This window comes from Sparassis crispa (genome assembly GCF_003851025.1).
Source record: "Sparassis crispa DNA, contig_000007F, whole genome shotgun sequence".
NCBI lineage: Eukaryota > Fungi > Basidiomycota > Agaricomycetes > Polyporales > Sparassidaceae > Sparassis > Sparassis crispa.
In genome coordinates this window covers 1,904,234-1,924,195 of record NW_020939754.1, presented here as the reverse complement: position 1 = coordinate 1,924,195, position 19,962 = coordinate 1,904,234, and the positions used below count along the sequence as shown (strand labels likewise).

General features: G+C 58.9%; 5 protein-coding genes across 5 annotated transcripts; 2 read left to right on the top strand and 3 right to left on the bottom strand.

The window, feature by feature from the left end:
• Positions 1 to 1,980: 1,980 nt before the first annotated feature.
• On the bottom strand, positions 1,981 to 2,662 carry SCP_0806420 (hypothetical protein; the record flags this gene model as incomplete). Its single annotated transcript, XM_027761230.1, has 2 exons — positions 1,981 to 2,376; positions 2,429 to 2,662. The coding sequence occupies 2 exons, from the start codon at positions 2,660 to 2,662 to the stop codon at positions 1,981 to 1,983; spliced, it is 630 nt and encodes a 209-aa protein (XP_027617031.1).
• Positions 2,663 to 5,136: 2,474 nt separating this feature from the next.
• Positions 5,137 to 7,827, bottom strand: SCP_0806410 (hypothetical protein; the record flags this gene model as incomplete). Its single annotated transcript, XM_027761229.1, has 13 exons — positions 5,137 to 5,186; positions 5,250 to 5,283; positions 5,412 to 5,465; positions 5,539 to 5,567; positions 5,641 to 5,740; positions 5,803 to 5,883; positions 5,957 to 6,061; positions 6,132 to 6,187; positions 6,278 to 6,343; positions 6,437 to 6,489; positions 6,632 to 7,442; positions 7,494 to 7,529; positions 7,593 to 7,827. 13 exons carry the CDS (start codon positions 7,825 to 7,827, stop codon positions 5,137 to 5,139), a joined length of 1,710 nt encoding a protein of 569 aa, XP_027617030.1.
• A 1,674-nt stretch (positions 7,828 to 9,501) lies between these two features.
• SCP_0806400 (hypothetical protein) lies at positions 9,502 to 9,738 on the bottom strand (the record flags this gene model as incomplete). Its single annotated transcript, XM_027761228.1, has 1 exon — positions 9,502 to 9,738. The coding sequence occupies one exon, from the start codon at positions 9,736 to 9,738 to the stop codon at positions 9,502 to 9,504; it is 237 nt and encodes a 78-aa protein (XP_027617029.1).
• Positions 9,739 to 11,039: 1,301 nt separating this feature from the next.
• On the top strand, positions 11,040 to 12,918 carry SCP_0806390 (predicted protein; the record flags this gene model as incomplete). The annotated part of the gene is made up of 7 exons (XM_027761227.1): positions 11,040 to 11,284; positions 11,339 to 11,627; positions 11,699 to 11,763; positions 11,821 to 11,864; positions 11,932 to 12,000; positions 12,063 to 12,232; positions 12,313 to 12,918. 7 exons carry the CDS (start codon positions 11,040 to 11,042, stop codon positions 12,916 to 12,918), a joined length of 1,488 nt encoding a protein of 495 aa, XP_027617028.1.
• Positions 12,919 to 13,916: 998 nt separating this feature from the next.
• Positions 13,917 to 15,695, top strand: SCP_0806380 (Alcohol oxidase; the record flags this gene model as incomplete). Its single annotated transcript, XM_027761226.1, has 14 exons — positions 13,917 to 13,990; positions 14,043 to 14,077; positions 14,134 to 14,204; positions 14,259 to 14,330; positions 14,387 to 14,481; positions 14,536 to 14,604; positions 14,661 to 14,697; positions 14,758 to 14,784; positions 14,848 to 14,887; positions 14,950 to 15,078; positions 15,134 to 15,265; positions 15,321 to 15,376; positions 15,478 to 15,556; positions 15,613 to 15,695. 14 exons carry the CDS (start codon positions 13,917 to 13,919, stop codon positions 15,693 to 15,695), a joined length of 999 nt encoding a protein of 332 aa, XP_027617027.1.
• Positions 15,696 to 19,962: the final 4,267 nt, after the last annotated feature.

Genomic DNA, 19,962 nt, shown 5'->3' with positions numbered 1-19,962 from the left:
TCCCGGGCCGTTGTTGCTGCGCGTTCCGCGCGTGTGGCTGGCCCGCGCGGACGAGGACGGTGGGCTTCGAGTGGAATGGGATGGAGGTTTGTGGCTGTCGACCTACGCGCCGGCGGTGGTCGCTCCGCGTTCCCTGCATCGGCGTCGGATCTTCTAGAGGGCGTTAGCACCGTTAAAAAAACCGAAAACAAATATTTTTTACTCACCTATATCGCCCGAACACTGCTGGGCGAACGCGCGCTAAAACGCGTTGCGTTTGAGTGCGCCAGAGACATCGAGTCTACCGGCCGGCGCTCGATGTTCGACGGGAGGTCCGGGGCGCGGTCGCTCGGTGCAGACGGTGAACGAGAGTCGAGGAGGATTCGCTGAGGATGCTGGAAAGTGACGCGGGCCAGCGTCGGGCATTGGAGACCGCGAGGAGGGAGGTCAGTGCAGTCCTTGCACTGCGGCGGTTGGCGTGACGACCGGGGCCCGGTCGTTCACCACAGCGGGCGAACGCGAGTTGAGGATTCGGTGACGGTGCTGGAAGGTGACGCGGGCCAGCGTCGGGGCCTGCAGACCGTGAGGAGGAAGTTCGGCGCGGTCGTTGCACCGTGATGGCCCGCGTCACGATCAGGGCGCGATCTTTCACCGCAGACGGCGAACGCGGGTCGAGGAAGGTTGGGTGACGGTGCTGGGAGGTGACGCCAGCTTTCGCCGGTGGCTGGAGACCGCCAGGAGGGACCTGGGCGCCGTTGTGGCACCGCGGTCGGCGCGATGACTGCTGTGCCGTCGTTCGCTGTGGTGGGCCAGCGCGCGTCGAAGAGGGTTGAGGGATGGTGCGGGGAGGTGGTGAGAGGCTGCGCGGTGCCTCGCGAGGCCTTAGGGACCGTGTGGTTGGGGCTGCACACCGTCGTCGCACCGTGATGGCCGGTGCGACAATGCGGGCGGCGTCGTTCGCTACCGTGGGCCTGCGTGTGTCGGGGAGGGTGCAGGGACGATGGGCAGAGGTGGGCCGGGCCTTCGCGGGGCCATGCAGATCGTGGGCTGGGGGGGTTCGCACCGTCGTCGCACCGCGGTAGCCAGTGTGGCGACGCGGGTGGCGTCGTTCGCCGCCGTGGGCCTGCGCGCATCGCGGAGGGTCAGGAGAGGGTGCGGGGAATGGGCGGGGAGGGGCGGTGGGCCTGCGAGGGGTCTCTGCGACCGCGAGGGGGGTGCAGCGCGCTGCTATTGCACCGCGGTGGCCGGAGCGACAACGATGCAGCTGCAAAAGGTTAGCACGGTGCGATAGATCCAAAAGTTTTTTTGTTTACTCACCTGGACCGCGCTCTTCGACCTCCGCAAACAGATGGGGGCCTTGGGGACCACGAGGTGGCGGCCGTTCCACCGCGGTGGCCGGTGCGACGACGAGGGGCCTGCGAAAAGTTAGCACGGCAGTATATGGATATAAAAAGCATTTTTTGAACTTACCTCGGGTGCCCTTGAACCTCCGAGAACGAACGCGCCGCCGAACGTTTGCGTTCGACGGCGTGGGGCAGCGCGAGGTGGAAGGTGGAGGGTGCAGGTGTCGCCAAGAGAACGCGGTGCTGACACGCCGCGTTCGAGAGCAAACCGGAACGGGCGACGGACAGAAGCAGGAGAAGAATAAAGAAAAGTAGAGCAACGCCGAGGAGAGCCTCCTCGGCGTTGTGGAAGGGTGTCGCGGCGGTGAGCCAAGCAGGAGGAGCGCGAAGCTAAGTCCAACCGGCGCTTGTTACGGCGGCTTTCCCACGCCCCGCCGCCCGTTATGCTTAATCGCGGGGCCGTTACGCTGAGGGGCGGCCGTTATGCTTAGTCGCGGGGCCGTTATGCTTATTAGCGGGCCAGCGTCAGGGCCTGGTGGTGGTGGTGGTGTATTACCGGCATGGTTAGGTTAGTTAGGAACTGCCACTGTAGTACATGATAAACTAGACCGGTAATAATATACTACGCAATCAAGATGTCGATTACTACAGCGACACATCAGTAATCAGTGCCGCTGCGAAAGCCTTGAGACCGCGAGGAGGGAGGTCGGTGCGGTCGTTGGACCGCGGCGGCCGGCGTGATCACCGCAGCGCGGTCATTCGCTGCGGAGGGCCTCCGCAGGTCGAGGAGGGTCGGGGGATGGTGCCGGGAGGTGACGCGGGCCAGCGTCGGGGCCTGGAGACTGCGAGGGGGGAGGTTGGCGGGGTCGTAGCACCGCGGTTGCCAGAGAGACGACCGCAGCGCCATCGTTCGCCGTGGTGGGCCTGCGCGCATCGAGGAACGTCGAGGGAGGGTGCGAGGAGGTGGAGTGGGGCTTCGAGGGGCCTTGGCGACTGTGAGGTGACAGCTGTGCATCATTGTTGCACCGCGGTGGCCGGCGCGACAACTACGCGGCTGCAAAGTATTAGCACGGCGGCATTGGGACAGATAATTTTTTTTGACTCACCTGGACTGCCCTCAGTCCTCCGAAAACAAACGCGCCGCCAAACAGTTGCGTTCGACGGCCTGGAAGAGCCAGGTGGGAAGGATGGAGATGTCGCCAAGGAGACATGGCAGCGACGATCGCGGCGACGTCATTCGCCACGGAGGGCTTGCGTGCGTCGAGGGTCGGGGGAGGGTGTAGGGAGGTCGGCTGGGGCTTCGCAGGGCCTTGGGGGACCCTGGGGTGGCGGCTGTGCATCGTCGTTGCACCGCGGTGGCCGGTGCGATAACCGCAGCACTGTTGTTCGCTGCGGAGGGCTGCACGCATCGAGGACGGTCGAGGGAGGGTACGGGGAGGTGTGGTGGGGTCTCGCGAGGCCTTCACGATCGCGAGGAGGGGGCTGCACGCCGCTGTTGCACCGCAGTGGCTGGCGCGACAACGAGGTGGCTGCAAAATATTAGCACGGCTGAAAAACGCAGAAAAACTGTTTGTTTCACTTACCTCGGCCCTCTACAACCCTCCATAGTGAACGCGCGGTCGAACGTTCGCGTTTGATGGTGCAGGGGACCGCGAGGGGTAGAGGTCGTGTCGCTCGAGAAACGCGACACTGACATGCTGTGTTGGACGAGAAATGAGACAGGCAGGCAGAAACGAGCTGCCTACGACCCGTTGTACGGTTCGCAAGCAGCTTCGAGCCCCCTCGATGGGCGAATGGAAGAGCATTGAGTGTGGGTGAGCTTACCTCGTTCGCGCTGGTGCGCGCCCGCCCACTTCCCTCGCCTGTATCTTCACAACGATGAGGCCATTCTCCCCGAGCGTGGTGGCACCTTGAACGCAAGACCTGCACCTACCAGACGTTACCGCGTTCGAGGGATTTGAGTGAGCACAACGTCGGAAACGAAGGGAGAGAACTCACCAAGGGCGCGCCGGCGCGCACCCCGCCACTTCGCCCGGCTGTATCGTCGACCAAACTCCTGAACCCCTCCCGAAATCGGTAGTATCTTGAAGCCAGACGGCCAGGCTATCGGACGATATACAATATGAGGCCAGGGGTAGAGGGTGAGGACGAGAAAAAATCAAGGAGTCGAAGACGCGCGAGGTGGGAAAGTCGGCCGATTGCCGCCGGTGGCCACGGCGACCCAGATCTCCGTCGAACTGTATCTTCGGGTAGTGGGTAGATTCGATGTCGGGCGATCTTTTGAGATAGCCGAGGGACCGAAACGAGGGAGGAAGGAAGGGATACAGGGGCGGAAAGTCGGGCGGCCTAACGTAGCGTTAGGCCTGCGGCCTATAGATAGGTTCAAGACCAAGTCGTCCTCGTACGCTTCCGTCTGCGACTCTCCAAGCGCAGCCGTCTTCGTCTTCTTCAGAACTGCAGGTACGTACTTCGGACTTGGCAACGATACGGGCTCCACCCAGAAATCGTCGTCCGCGGAGCGGTCAGGAAGTGCTGGCCTGAGCAGACCGCGAGCGATGAAGGACACCGAGGGTCTCGACGAAGAGGACCCATCACAGGAGTTTCATCCTGTCGTCGCAGATCAGCGCCAAGTTTAACCATGAGCTAAATGTAAAGGCGGCCCGGCCGCGTACATACCCACATCACTCGTTTCGTCCATTCGTCCATTCGTTTGGATGTGGTGGATCACGCCGCGTTGTAGCCTACACGCCTCGGAGCAGATAGATATGGGGACGAAACCGGCCGCTGGGAGGATCAATATTGAGAACCAATGGCAAGGTTTGACCCGCGACGCGAGCTGAAACGGCTGGATCTTGTGAACTAGTAGGTTACCTGACGGCCTCCATGGCGAAATCCAAGCACCAGACGCAACCCAACCGGCGGACAGTACTGGCGCTAAGCCTGATCGGCGACGCCACAGCGTCAAGAATGGCAGTCCCGATATGGACAGCTAAGTTCAAGTTGGCGGCAACGTTCCTCGACGCAGTCAAAAATAACAGCCATCCGCGCAAAAGCCGACTACCGAAGTGTATCCTTCAGGTCTAATTAACTTCAGGCCGCTAAAATGCAAGGAACAGACCATACAAGCACGGCCAGCACGATACTAAAAAAATCAAAAGCTCTCATCGCCGAGCGCAGGCCGCCGTCGCACACGATCTCAGCTCCGCAGTTGAATAACTGCGGCGCATCGTTCTAGCGTACGAGCATTCGCGGATGTCGTACAACTGCGCAGCTGCTGAACCCCCGGCACCGCGGTCGCAGCGCGTCGCCACCGCATGCGCAGAAGAGGGCCATATCCCCTACAAGTCATCACACTGCACAACAACGTCCTCCAAACCCCCGCGCACACGCACCACGACATCCACCAGCAGCGGCCTACCAAAGTGCCCCACCGGCCGACCGTGAAGCCTATCTGCTGCAGCACAACACAGTACGACACCCCCAAAATATCAATAACACAAGCGAAGAGAGCCAGTTAACAACAAGCGAGCGGCGGACACGAGTCTAATAATACGTAAGCGCACTCGATAACGATATGCAGATATATGCAGCAGGCGCGCGCGGGACGGTTCATGCGGTGTGTAGAGTGCTAGTGCGTAGTATACACGACGCGCGCGTGGGGGGGGGGGGGGGGGGGGGGTATCAAACGGACGTGCTGGTGCGTGCATGGGGGGCGCGAATAGTCGACACAGCCGCGCTCCGGCGTACGAGACGCGAGAGCCCCGGCAGGCGCAGGCGGGGGGCGGGGTGTAACGCGCTGGTACCCAGCGGGAGCTCAGATCACGTTCACGCTCTGCAGGTGCGCGCGCAGGATGCCCTCTCGCACTGATGGTACGGTATACGCGATCAGCGAGCAGCCAGCGAGGTGAAGAAGGGGGTTCGGCTTACCTCCGACGAGGATCGCGGCCGTCGAGCGGGTGTCCTGAAAAAGATGCTGGTCAGGAGCTGCGGGTTCGGGGTGGAATATCGGATGAGGGGGGAGCCGTGGACGACACGTCGCGGCGAGCACGATACGGACGGGGGAACGAACGAAGGAGGGAAGAGACGTACGACGACGGACGTCTCGTGGACGTAGAACGGGCGCGTATGCGGCGACAGGCGTTTCTGCACATCCAGACAGCAGGCGTGAGCGACGCGCACCGCGGAGAGGCGAGAGGGGGAGAGGCGAGGCACGTACGTGATACCCGCGGAATTTATCTCTAAAGTCTACAACAACAAAAAAAGCACGGCGGGATCAGCAAAAAAAAAAACGCCCCACCACGAATGGGAACCCGCGCACATTTCGTCACATGCTGTATGTCGTTCGGCTGGTCGCCGTAGCTCGGCACGTACTTGGCCACGCGGATGCCCGCCGCGAGCGTCGCCTGCAGGATGTCCATCTGCGCCCATTCACACGCAGTCAGCGTACGCGCCGCGAGGAGCGCAGGGGCTCTGCACGCACCTTGTTCAGAAAGAGGATGAGCGTGGTCTTCGCCAGCAGGCCGTTCCCGCATATCTCGCGCCAGAGCGAGATCGAGTCCTCCTGCACCCCGCCGCCGCCGCCAAAACCGACCGTCAGCGCAAACAGGGAGGGGAACGGGAAGGGGGGGACGCACGACCCGGTTCACACGCGGGTCCTCCTCGAGCATGAGGTTGAACGCGAGCGGCGCGAGGAAGATGATGGCCTGCACGTCGTCGAAGAACGGGATCCAGTGCGGGCGCTGCGCGTGCTCGCCGTGTCAGATCGTTCGCCGGGGGTTACTGTGTGAATGAGAGGGGGGGAGGACGCACGTTGCTCCGGCTCCCGCCGACGTCGTAGATGTACCATTCCGAGCCGGGGAGGCCGCCTGCGCGGGAGGGACGGCGTTGCGTGAGGGGGCAGAAGGGACGAATGGTGAGGTCAGGATGGAATAGGGGGGGGGGGGGACGGGACGCACCGCTCTCCATGGTGAAGCGGTGTTCTTCCACACCGAGTGTGCGCAGCCGCGCGCGGACGATGTCGTCTGCACGGTGGCATCGTTAGCGCGTTATCACGCCGCGGGAGGCCATGGGGAGAGTGTAAGCTGCGAGGGGGGACGAATGGCGGAAGGACGCACCGTCTGTCGGCTGGTAATTGAGCGTCGCGATGCGCGCGGTGTCGTTCAAAAAGCTGGGTGCGAAGAAAAATGAGGATCTGGTGGAAATGAGAAGAGGGCACGAAGGAAGTGGAGCGAGGGATTGCGCCTCGAGCAGAAGACGAGGTCGAGGAGAAAGGACCGGATGCTAAAGGCAGATAGCAAGCAGTCACTCACAAGCCGGGCATGTCCTGGAGGCGCACGCCCCTCCGCTTGAGGACCGCCCTCACGACGGGGTCCTCCCAGAGGGTGACGACGTCGTCCTTGCACGCAGCGAGCGTCCGCGTCGGGTCGTCGACGTGCTCCTTGCCCTTGCCGTTGGGTAAATTGACGCCGTTCACCGCTAGGCCGGAACTGGCGAGCACGCTGGCTGCGCCCTTCCACGCGCTGCCCGCTCTGACGCAGACATCGCCTGCAGGCCCTGTGACGGCGTCGTCTGGGGGGAGCAGCGCCCGGGCGAGGGCAGCCTCGAGTGGTAAGAGCACGCGCAGTCGCCCACGCAGCCGGCGATGGGTGTCTGTGAGAGGGGTGGTTGAGAACCGGACGGAGGTTGACGTGGACGGGTGCGACGCGTGGCGGGGAGCGGACGACGGAGGGAGGAAAGACGGCGCGGGGTGGTGGGACGAGGAGGCGGCAGAGGTCGAGGCGTGTGGGTGGGCGATTGCATGTGCACGGGACGAGCCGGCGGCGGGGTTGGCGAGGGCAGACGGGGGGAGGGCGATGGACTGCGGGGGGCGCGTGCGCGAGGGCGAGCCGGAGCGTGAGCCGGAGCGCGATCGTGCTGCGCGGGGGGAGGACGAGGACGCGGTGGGGGAGCTCGGGGCGGACTTGAGGGCGGACTTGACGGGGGCGGTGAGCTCGGAGTCCCACTCTTCGTCGAGGACCTCGAGGAGGCGCTTGACGGAGCGGATGAGGTTGAGCTGGATGATCGTGCGCCACGCGGCGCGCTCGCTGCGGAAGTGTTGCGGCGAGAACGCGAGCTGGAAGTCTGCGCGTCGCGTCAGCGTCAGCACTCGGAGTACACGCGCAGGGGACGCACTCTTCAGGGTCGTGCTCTTGCCCGATTCGGCCTGGCCTGGGAGCGGGGCGGGATGAGCTCCGGGGGACGCGGAGGGGCGGAAGCGAGACGAGGGCTCACCGAGAAGCAGGATCTTGATCGCCTTCTTCCTCCGCTCGAACGCCTTCTTGCTCTCCTGGATGTCCTCGTCGATCTCGTGCGACACCCGCTGCGCCTCCACTGCACGCTCCAGCCGCGCCGCACGCGCCTCCGCCGTCTCGTCCGCCGGCGGCGCCAGCACCCGCGCCAGCGGGTCGTCGTTCGCCCCAGCCACCCCCGCAGCCTCCGCCGCGGCGGAGAACAGCTTGCTGGCCATCGGTGTGTGTCGAGTGAGGAGGGCAGCGTGGCGGGCGAGCTACGACCGCGAGGTAGACATGCACGACGGAGAGAAACGAGAAGGGGGCAGATCAACGGCGGACAAAGTGCCTGACTAACTAAAAAGATCCTGCACCCATCAATCCATCACTTGCACAGCCCCGCCGGCCCACCCCCGCCGCCCGCTCCCCGACCTCCCCGCCCCATCCGAGCATCGTCCCTCCGCGGCGGGTCTTCCAAGACGCACGCGCACGGCGCCCGCCGGCCAGCGTCCGCCTCCCCGCTCGACTCCAGCCAGCGCAGTCCAGCGCCTGCCCCCGGCGTGCCATTTCCTTTGCGCCACAGGACACGTGTTCGACCACCTCCATCACTTCTCTCGCGTCTCGCCCGTTCTCTGTGGATGCAGGATCTGCAGCAGCCTAACCACTATCACTCCCCAGAGTCTTCCACGGCCGCCGCCGCAGCCTCAGACCATGCGGAAGATCTCCTTTTTTGCGCACTGCTGCTTCTGACCTCAGGATCCGCGGTCGTCGGTCGTCCAGAAATAGTCCTTGCACGGGAGCGCCATTCCCGAGTCAATGTCGTCAACGCTCAAGCGCCCGCTTTTTTGTCCAATTGTTTGTGCTCAGAGTACCCCACGAATATTGGCCCGCAAATATGAAGCTTCTGGAGCGTGTCGGTCGTGCACTCGGACGTCGTCTTGTTGTTCATGACGTGCCATCTGTGCGGCTTTGTTAACCCTATCCCTTGTCGTGCACCTGAGCTGTCAAGCACTCCCAGTCCGGATCAAACACGCTCAGGACAACGTCTGCAAGCTAGAGTTCGTCATCCAATTTCAGAGAAGTCGAGACGTACGTACCCGGTCCCACTCAACAGTCCCGCAATCTCATCCTTTCCACAAGTGCAGCCGTTCCATCGTGCCAAGCCATTCCTCCTCTCCACGGACGTGGGCCAGAACTCTTTCGCCGCACCCGCGCAAATGCGAGCGATCCCAATCTCAGCTGGCCCATAGCCAATCCCAGGCCGTCCATTTCTGACGACCGCGAGCAAATTGTCCCTCTTCCCATGAACGTCTCCCCAAAAACAGCACCGCTCTTCTTTCCACGCGTTCTTTGCATGTCCCCCTTCCGCGATTATGCCCCCCCCCCCGAACCGCGCCAGAGGCTTCTGATCTCGCAGGGGACACCGCAAATTGGCCGCAAATGTCACCGCTCGCTTCTCATCCGCAGATTTTGCACACCACAAGGGTGGTGAGCTGAGACGAATCGCGCGCACCCCTGCTCGCGTTTCGCTGCCCCAGAAACGCGCCCTTCGAACCGGCGAGCGAGGATCTAGCCGGCCTCGTCCCAACTCCAGCCACTTCGAGTCCGCGGCGCGGACCCCGCCGTCTCTTCTCGGGTTAACGTCTTCGGTCAAATATCCCAGTCGACAACAGGTTCGCATGACGGCATTACCTGCAGGCTACCGTACGCCCACCCGCTCCGACTTCGCATCCTGGCGACGCTCGAATATCGACCGTTCTTGCCTGCTGCGGCGATGGGAGCGTCGTTGTTGTCCATCGGCCCATCGTAGACGGTCGCTCGTCCGACTCCGACTCCCTCTCGGCCAGCATCGACCCCTCAGCGCTCCGCAGCGGCCGGCTGAGGTTATGCGTCGCGTTTCCGTTTCGGGCCGTTTACTTCGAGGCAGGGAGGGAGGCATACGCGTCCGCCCGATCTCGTTTCTTCTCGCCCGCCATCCCGTCGAATCGTGCGCGCGCGAGCGAGATTTCCTCGACAGTCGTCTCCGCGGTAGCAGCGGGTATCAAAGCCCGCGCGTTCACCCGACCGACTTCGATACGTTTTCGGTCCATAGCCTGCAGGCTCCCGTACGCCGAATCCGCTCCGACTTCTGATCCCGGCGACGCTTGCATATCGACCTTCTTGCCTACCGCGGCGATGGGAGCGTGTTGCCGTTGTCCATCGGCCCATCGTAGACGTCTCGCTCGTCCCGACTCCCCTCGCGGCCAGCATCGACCCTCAGGCCTCAGCAGCGGCCGGCTGGGGTTATGCGTCGCGTTTCGAGGCAGGAGAACGCGTATACGTCTGCCGGATCTCGTTTCTTCGCCCGCCGTCGAATCGCGCGCGAGACTTTTTCGATAGCTTCGCCTCCGCGGTAGCAGTGGGTATCAAAGCGCTTTGATGCGAGTCCGCGTTCGCCGCGTGGTCGAGGACTCCGCGGGATGTCGGTGGTGCCGGCCGGCAGGCGGACGAGTTGACCCGCGATCCTCGGCCGACCTAGTTGGGCTGCTCTTTGGTGGTAGAGGTGGGCGTCGCGTCCGGTACGCCGAGGTTGTCTAACCATGTGTATCGGCGAAGGGCGAGATTCTTACTTTGCAGGCTGGAGCTACGCCGAGCGCGCTGGGCGTGTTCGCACGACAGTTCGTACGCGTTCTGTGGTGAGACGCGATCACGTGGGGTGTGCCACGGAGGTTAGAAGCGCACGCAGGCAAGTGGCTGCCTCTCTTCAATTTCTTCTTCCACCACCACCACTACTACAACCATATACTCATGTATCAATGTCCAGCTCCAGCCCGTCAACCGTACCCGCCGACCTCTCCCTGGCACCCACCCCACACAGCGTCCCCTCCGACTGGACGCGAAGAGCACGCCGAGCCCGAGACTCCGCGTCGCAACGAAACTCCACGCGGACAAAGCGGAGGGGGCCCGTGCCCGTCGACTTCCTCCCGGCGCGCGCAGGCCGTCGACGTCCCGGTTGGTGAGTGATCACGCTCCGTTCGCCGTGGCGCTCGTTGGTGTTGGCGTGCGCTCTGGGCGCAGTTGGCGGCCATCGGGGACCACGGCCGGTTGCCCAGGGTTCGAACACACTGCCCCGGACTTGACATCGATTAAGCCCGCTCTGTCCCAATAAGGTAGTCAGATACGAAAACATGGATGTTAATTCCGATACCTTATGTACGTCCTCGAAGTACGAGTCCGCCAGACGTAGCGTCGTTATGTCCTGATATTCTCCCATCAACTTGCGCGGGGCAGCTCTAGCTGTCGGGTCGGACAGCGCCGCGGCGGCGAAGTACGCAGGGGAGCTGTTCGTCGACGTGCAGAGCAGTGATCAGGGCGAGTTCTTCCGCGACCTGAAGCCGTTCCGCTGCGACACAAGTTCGTCCTCTCGCAGCCCGACGCGGAGGAGACGAGCCGGGCGAGGGTGCGGCAGGCGATGGGGCGGAACCTCCGCCAGGTCACTAATGCACCGATGCACCATCATCGGGTGCACAACTTCTCAGTGTCGATCCACGGGCTGCGCGCGCGCCTGCTGCGCTGGGACATGAGCGTGCTGATCGCGCAGGCGTCGTTCGGCCTCCGGGAGAAGCACAAAGTGCTGTGCGGGTTCCTGTGGAGGTTCGCGCACGGGTCCACGGTCGGGCGCGCGTCGAGCGGGGAGGAGCGTCTGTCTGCCAGCTCGTTTCGTGCCACGTCCGGGACCAGCTCGACCTGAAGCTGATGGACGTTCCGGAGGGGGGCGGAGGTCAAGGACGAGGTGCGGGCGGAGTACGAGGCGCAGTGTGCGCTCCTTGAGAAGACCGTGGCGCTGCATTACGAGGCGGGGCGCATCTGTGCGGAGGACGGGAGGCTCGAACGGTGTCTCGTCTCGAGGCCGGTCGCTACGAACTTCTCGATGAGGCAGGGCGCGATGCGCGGGTACTGGGCGGTGGTGGGCGGCAGGGTCGTTTTCTTGCAGGATACCTGGCGGCAGTACGTGCTTGAGCCCGAAGGCCGGATACTGAGGGAGCTGGAGGCGCATAGGGTGAAGAACATCCCGCATGTGGAACACGTCGGAGACGTTCCGAAGGTGATGTGCTGTGACGGGATGCTCAGGCGGTTCTCGGCCATGGCGAACTTCGAGCGGACGACTCGGAGCAAGGCGGGCCAACAACAACCGTGTGAGTATCAGCTCGATACGTTCACTGAGTGTCCGACTAACTCGTGTCTTCGTCCAGCCTTCCAGTGCACCGAGTCGCACTTATACCGAGAGGCCGACTGAGTATGTCACGGCGGTGCGCGGATTGTGGTGCACCCGCGGGTCCACCACCGTCTTATCCTTAAGGAAGTTGGCTTCCCACTTCAGACGCTGCAAGGCACGAAAGAGCTGCTCAACGCGGCACACGACGCGTTCCAAGGTAAGCCTGCCGCCACTTTTTGGGCATTCTGTCGGCTCATACAGATTTGTCTGGTAACCTAGCGCTGATCGCTGCGCACGACAAGGCACGGCGGATCCACCGAGATATCAGCGCGGGCAACATCATGCTGTACCGGAAGCCGTCCCAAGACCATCGGACAGGCTATCTGATCGACTGGGAGCTCTCGTCGAAGGTCCAGGAGGACGGGCAGGCGACGGACAAGTACATCGTGGTACGCATCGCCCTTCACTTCCCGCCGTCCATGATTGATAAAATCCATCCCGACATGGCACGCGCATGTTCCTGTCGCAGCGTCTCGAGGCGCGAAGCCAGCGGAGGCACATGTTGCAGGACGACATGGAGGCACTCCTGTATGTCGTCGCGTACTGTGGCCTCCACTGGCTCCAGCATCCTGCGCATTCCAGAGACACGAGGCTGGTCGTTCAGGCGCTGTTCCACAATGGCCGGGAGGTCCGTGCGGGGGACGTACCTGGGGTGACGCACATGACATTTCAGATGATGGAGCCGGGAAAGGGCAAGCTGGCTATCAAGGAGAACCAGACGTACGTCGACGGGGCGAACTTCAACGCGGATCTCAAGGACTGGCTGTCGCGCTCGATGGACCTGAATCACCCGCGGGATGTAAATGCGGCGACGCAGTGGGACATGCCTGAGCCGTGGAACGACTACTGGACGGAGTTCTTGGGGCGTCAACTGCCGGAGGATGACAGGATCCGCAAGCAGGATAGCTCGTCGATGAGGCCCAAGTCGGCAGTGAAGGCGATTTCTCATCGTGCCGGGATCCATCCCAACAAGCGGAAGGGGCCGCAATGCCGAGGACGGACGGAGGATGGACGGACGAACGGCGTACTAGGGAACGGCAGGCCAGTTAAACGCCTGAAGAGGGCGGCGGGATAGACCTTGGCGTCCTAACGACACACTGAAACTGTTGCTGCCAATGGCGATCCCCGCGTTTCTGGGTACTGGACGCGCGCCCGACTCACAGCATCGGCGCATTGTTCACTGGGCGTTTTACAGACTCTAGATCTAGTTGTACTTGACCACACTACGTTGCTTTTGAAGTGCCGGGAAAGCAAGGAAAGCGGCTCGCTTTTGCGACCGACTGCAGTCAAGACTGATTGCATTGAGTATCTGACTTCGGTGATGTGTGTACTTGGCGTTGTTCTGGTCGACGTCTTTCACGGTTTATACATTGCTATGTTTTTCTGCTGGAGCGCTAGCGCTGGGCATCGATCGAGTTCTTATCTTCTCCAGTTCTTCTGCTCCGACTCGTCTCCCCTCTTCCTCCTTCGCCTCTTCGTCGTCTTCGTTGCACTGGTCGTCTTCTCGTTTCCGTCTCCGTAGTCTCTGTGTGGGTGGCCATGTAAATTATATCGTTGCCTCTCTCTATTCGTCCTTATGCTCAACGTTCCGCCAGGCAGCCAGCTTCATTTCGATGTTGGTCTTCAACCGTCGCCTTCGTAAGTCTCGCTGCAGATGACGTCCACTAGTATCAGATTCTCATTCGTCGCTCGTCGTTACATCTCTTACATGTTCCAGCAGGCAGCGGCATCGTACACAGAGGCGGTCCCACCCGGTTGTATCGTCCAGGGATCAGTCCGATCTCCTCGATATGTTATTGAATACGACACGCTTGTCTAGCATGATAACATGGTAAGAATCACTTCACTCATAACCTTTCGGCATTTTGCTGTGCCTTTCAGTTTCGCAGTCATTCTACCGCGATCTAGATCGCGGCTTTATACAGAAGGTGTAGTAATTCGCGGAAAACTCTGTCTGATAGAGTAACAGATCCGCGTTAATCTGCGTCCCCACCATTATTTTGTAACAGTGTGTCCGGATCAAGCAACGTCTACAGCGGCGAGCTTTCTATGCCAACTGCCTCGTACTGAAGTATGTCCGGTGTCGGTAACGCCGAGTTGCTACGCCAGCTTGATATCAAAGTTGTCAGCGATTTGCCGGGCGTTGGGTATGTCTTACGCGTCGTACTGTATCCAGCTTTAACTGAAATCACTTTACAGCGAGGAATATCAGGACCACTACACAACTTTGACTCGTGAGTTATTACTCATTCGCTGTGATATTTCTTGCTTCTGAATTTCCGTAATCCAGTTTATCGCGTCTCCAACGAGACGGTCACCACCGATGTGTTCCTCCGTGGTGTGAAGGAGGTCCAGAAGGAGGTTAGTATTTATACCTTCTACTCCTACGTATCTACCCCCTAACATAATAGTCAGCTTTTCGCTGAGTGGGAGACTAGTCCTGAGAAGGCACGCCTCTCGTCGAACAGCATCGACGCTGGGCTCAAGGTACGTCATTTTCCATTTCCAACTGAGTATGAGTTGATCGTCTTGTAAAATTCCAGATCCGCCCTACGGGGGCGGAGCTCAAGAAGATGGGTCCCGAGTTCAACGAACTTTGGGACAGGTACTTCAAGAACAAGCCCGACAAGCCCGTCATGTAGTGTCGTGTTGTGGCTAATATTATAGGTCATTGAATGGATGCCGTTCGCAGGTTTGGGTCCATCGTATCTGGTGGTTACGCCGACCATACGCTCTTACCCCCTGGCAAGTCCATCACGATGTACGTATAGCTTTGTTCTGGTACGCACAGGAATTGAACATTCAACGGGACTGCAGGTTCCAATACCTCGAGTACCCTGCTAGCCGTGGCAAGGTAAGAGCCCTAGGGAAGTTCCCTCACCTTGCACCGCGACTCACATATCCTTTTGTTTAGATCCACGTCAAGTCGCAGAATCCTTACGTCGAGCCGTTCTTCGACAGCGGGTTTATGAACAACAAGGCCGACTTCGCTCTTATCCGGTAGAGCTACAAGAAGACGCGTGAGATTGCCCGCCGCATGGACGGTACGTGTGTTGGAGTCTGTGTGCTCCCTTCATCGATTCATTTTCTAATATGAACGTCGCAGCATTCCGCGGAGAGTTGACGTCTCACCACCCGCACTTCCACCCCGCTTCTCCCGCCGCGGCGAAGGACATCGACATCAGGACTGCCAAGGAGATTTACCCCGACGGTCTCACTGTTGGCATTCACATGGGTTAGTATCTAGAGCCAAGTTGATTTATGCCGATGACGCTGAACGAATTCTGCAGGAACATGGCACAAGCCCGGCGAGCCGTACGACGCTTCCAAGGAGCACGAGGACATCGTCTACACCAAGGAGCACGATGAGGCCGTCGACAACTGTGTTGCGGACCCCGTCGAGACTACCTGGCACTCCATGGGTATGTTGGCCCGTTATTCTAATGCGCAGAATATCGGCTCATCCCGCATCTGAAGGTACTTGTGTCATGAAGCTGCGCGAGCAGGGCGGGGCGGTCGACAAGCGCATGAGCGTATATCGCACTGAAAACCTGAAGTGTGCCGACCTCAGTATCTACCCGCTTAGTACCAGTTTTTTCTAGCCGTCTCTGTACACTGACTGTCATGTGTGCAGGATAACTTGGGTACCAACACCTACTCCTCTGCTCTTCTCGTCGGCGAGAAGGCTGCGGACTTGATCGTTGAGGAGCTTGGTTAGTACAATGCGCTCTTATTTCACCACGTGGGCTAATTTACGTGTCCCATGCAGGTCTCAAGCTCAGGATTTCTCATGTTCCCGTTCCCCATGCTCCCATTCCCACTGGCAAGCCTTCCACTCAGCAGGTTCGGTAAGCGGGCAATGCTGGCAGCGTGATGGTTTTGCGGACGATCCCATGGATACGCACTCTGCTTTGGTGACGACGCTCACGTACGTTGTTTGATGTATTGAATAACACGCTTCATTCTTTCGCTGATATCTAGCTGTGATCAGGGTTCCAGTATGTGCCGCGATGTCCGATGTTTCGTCACGTAACGCCCGCGAGACTGCCAGTGCAATGACGCCTCCGTGCATCAAATGGCACCTTCTCCTGAAGGGTCCAGATGGTGCACGAATGCGCTATCGTGCTGGCGTCTGGCGTGGATAAATCTGCGATGCTCCTTGACAAACCCGCGACACGAGCTCTATCTACGCGCTGAAGATTTCCCTTAGTGCAAGCGGTGTGTATCTCTGTCGCGGCGTGCAAATATTTCATGAAAATCCTGAACACAGGAATAGAAGTTATATATCGGTGAGTGCATCGTATGCTTTCGCTCGAGCTGTAGCTATGTGTACATCGGACACAACTTCAGTTAAAGAGGACCTTTCTTTTTTGTCTGCGAGTTCCTCACCAATACTAGAGAGGTGCAGGCGGTACTGTGAAACTTCCTGGAGGATACCTGTGTCATGGTATTTTCCTGGGAAGCACAAAATCGACCGGTCGCGGCATGACTCCGCGCGACATTGCGCAGGAGCGCCGTCCAGATGGGCGGGAGGCGTCCCGGGCACTGAGTCCAGCGACGTACCTACAAATTAATCTCAGGATTGCGCAGTGGTGCGACCATGCTGCACCGCTGCTACACCCTGGTATTTTTTTGGGCAGCAGAATCGATCAGTCCGTTCACGCTCATGTAGACAGCTTTTTCTTGGAAGGTACGTTGGTAGCCCCCCTGTAATTCTTGAGCTCTCGCATATCTTTCTGAGAAGTTCCGTGGCATTTGAAAGTATATCGGTGATACGAGGGACCTTTCGGGTGGATTGGCCGTACAGACGAGTGCTGAATGGAATGCTGCATGGGATATTTTCTCCCAGGTTGTCGGGTGGTGACCGAACTTCACGTTGTCACTGGCATAGACACCAGTAAAGAGGACCGAATTTACTTCTCACCTCAGCAATGCAATCGTTCTTGATCAATTACTGTCAGCTAATTGCGCAAGAGTACTGGGGACGCGCGGAGACGCGACGCATCACGGTCTCGTGCCCGTGACTCGGAAGGAGAGAGGACACGCCATTGCACCCGGACGATTTACCGGATGTATTCATGAGTTCTATAATCTCAGTTTTACATTGGACCCTCTGAAACATGCGCTCAAATACAGCTTGAACGCCACCAACGGTCGAATCCCAGTGGTGATGCCTCAGGAGATGTTGGCCACGGCCGCTGCACGCTTGTGCCGTTGGCTTTAGATTGATTGTAACGCATGTCTGCGTGAGCGCTCTGAGGATTCAGTTCGGTTCAAATTGAAGGACAGACGTACTGAAAATTCGTAGCGGCGTCTTGTGATTTCTGACATACTTCTCCGACGCCTGGAGCAGACTTCGTATGAGCTTCCACGCCGCGGCTGAAGAGACCGTAAGGTTCGTGACTGCATATCTTGATGCAATTAACATACTGACTTTCTCTCAGCAGCAAAGGTACTTATGCTAGTATGGCAGCAGTCGGGCGCCGGCAGACGCTGATGCTGTGCGTACCACGTCAGTCAATAGCAGAGCAATAACTGCGGGTACTGTATCAGTACGGTCCGAGAATTTTCAGCGGGAACATCCTGTGATACAGACGGATTCGTATCAGAAGGCAGTCCGTCCTCGGACAATCAAGCTTCATATTGCCCGTGGTATTGTTCAGGACCACCAGTCTTTCGAGTAACAAAGAGTCAATTTTGCGACGAGAGAACTGTACCGTGAATACATGGTGAGCTGAGATTTGCATGCATGCTATCTTCAATGTTTGCTTCTCAGATGTCGCACAGGCCGCAACACGGGAGACGGCGATCTTCTCTGTGTCTACTCAAGCTCGTCGTCAGAAAGTTTCCTCCAATCCATCCCATTTGATTCATCAGCACCTGACGGTATTCTGTGGAGTTAGATAGTGAATACACCTCCTAAGTGAGTCTGTTATGCTATAAGAAGCCTGAAAACCTACCACAGCTTGCTGCCAGGTGGAGGCAACAACAAGGATTGTTACAAGCTTTTTGTTTTTAGAGCACGAGCGGAATGCAGGATTTGGAAAAGCAGATTAAGTACTTACATCAGCCGTATTGACAGAAACTGCCTGCCGCAATTACGTCCTGCAGGCATCGTCACAACGATGATGATAAAGTTGCGAGGAAAGTAGAGGCTCAGCCCAGAGTCTAGTTCAGGAAAGGCGTCAGGACTTCTATTCGAACCTAAAATTTTACTTCACCCAGTTCAATCAAATCAAGGAGAATCACCGGGCCAGTAGCCATCCGCATGGCTTCGCAAATGGTACCTCATGCCTAGTATCCCTCAGAACGATCTCCATGAACCTAGATCTATTAAACATCCAGCATCCACGGCCGTACTTAAGGGCACGTCAGAACCAGAAAGAATAAGAAAAATCTCGCACTACACCGCTACGCCTGCAATGTACAATGGACCTGGATATAAGAATCGAGGAAATGAGGATTTCAGACCATCAGCGTTGAGTCTGCGGAGGACGATGGACAGCTCTCACATGCGAGCAGCTGAAGCAAGGAAATTGGGAAGTTTCTGGATAGATGACCAGTCTTCTCGGAGGAATCACATCGAACACAATCAACATGGCACAGTAACTGTTTAAGTTCACGTCAGGCATGCTCAAGAGAAGACTCTCAGACAGCCTCACCTCACAGATACTGACTGCCCCGGAACGATGGGCGACTCTGCTAAAGAGCCCCTGAACGTGCCAACGTAGAAGACGATGCGACTCAGTGGTTGGAACCTTCTTTCCGTTCAATGACGGGTATCTTCATGCAATGGAGCACATTTTTTTAAACACGAGCACAATAGCCGCGACGCCAGTGCGACTCAACAGAGTAAATAACGAAATGGTTGATTTCATTACGTCAGAAGGCAGGATACGGAGGGACGCGTGTGTGGGCTACAAAAACGAAAGTCGAGGGTTACGCACGCATGCCCCGCAGAGGACGTCTGAGCCAAATTTATGGACAGGGAAATATTGCGGCCGGTATACTGATACAAATTTGGATACCCGCCTTCGACCTTCTTAGCTGACATTTACACGTGAGACGCGCGTCACTTCGATGTCATGTAACTTAGGAGGGGACCACGTTGATCGTGGCACCAAGCTCCTCCTGATGGACACCGGACGCCGGAGGCACCATCAATACGGGCTGATACGATGACACGCCATGGTGTAACAGGTCGCAGAGGGCACCCGAGATACCGATGGCGTAGCGAGAGGCGATGAGGTGTTCGAAGTAGCGGCCGAAAACGGAATCGAGGGTCGTGAAGAGGGATCAAGATGCGACTTGTTGAGCTGCAGACGTCCATGCCGTCTGCTCGCGAGCAGTGCCAGCCCGATCGCGCCATGGTCATGGGGAATGCCGAATTACATTGCCTTTACTGCTGGGGAGGAACTCAGTGTAGAGGACGATAGGACATCTTCAGCATCTGGCACAACGAGTGCAATCGGCCGTCGACTCATGTGAGCATGCGAGCACCATGAGATACATGTATGAAAATCGTCCTGGCCCACCACTGTTCCTGTCGTCTCTCGCTAGAAGGCCTAAAACAGAGTGGAAAGGGGCACTGACACAGGGATGGTGCCGCTGAGTGGAGCGCGAGTAGCATGATAGATATCAGCGCTCGAGCGCTACCCATGCCCGGGAATAGAACCTCCAGTGCAGCATCGTCTGCACCTCTAAAGCTTCTTGTTCGCCGGGTATGTGAGCATGCGTACCTTACGCGAGCATCGCTCATCCACAAAGCGAAACCGTATCCATGTTTCATCCGCTCCTCCTCAGGACCTTCGCTGACTTAAAGGAGAGGTTGCGGAGGGGGAGGACCGATGCGGGGATGAGCAGACGTCGAGTAGGAACTGTACGCTAGCATTCGGGACTTTGTCGCTCTTGCGGAAGTCACGATGATGGCCTATCGTGCACTGTCAGCGTCTTTGCACCATTTGTCCTCAATACGACGTCGAGTCTATCGACGCGTGTGGGCGGCTGGGACGAGGCAGGCGAGCCAGGTGGAACGGAGGATGTGCCAGGATGTTAGAGGTGACGTGGGATATCTCGCATGCGCGAGTACTGCTGAAAAAGAGAATCAAACAATTTCTGA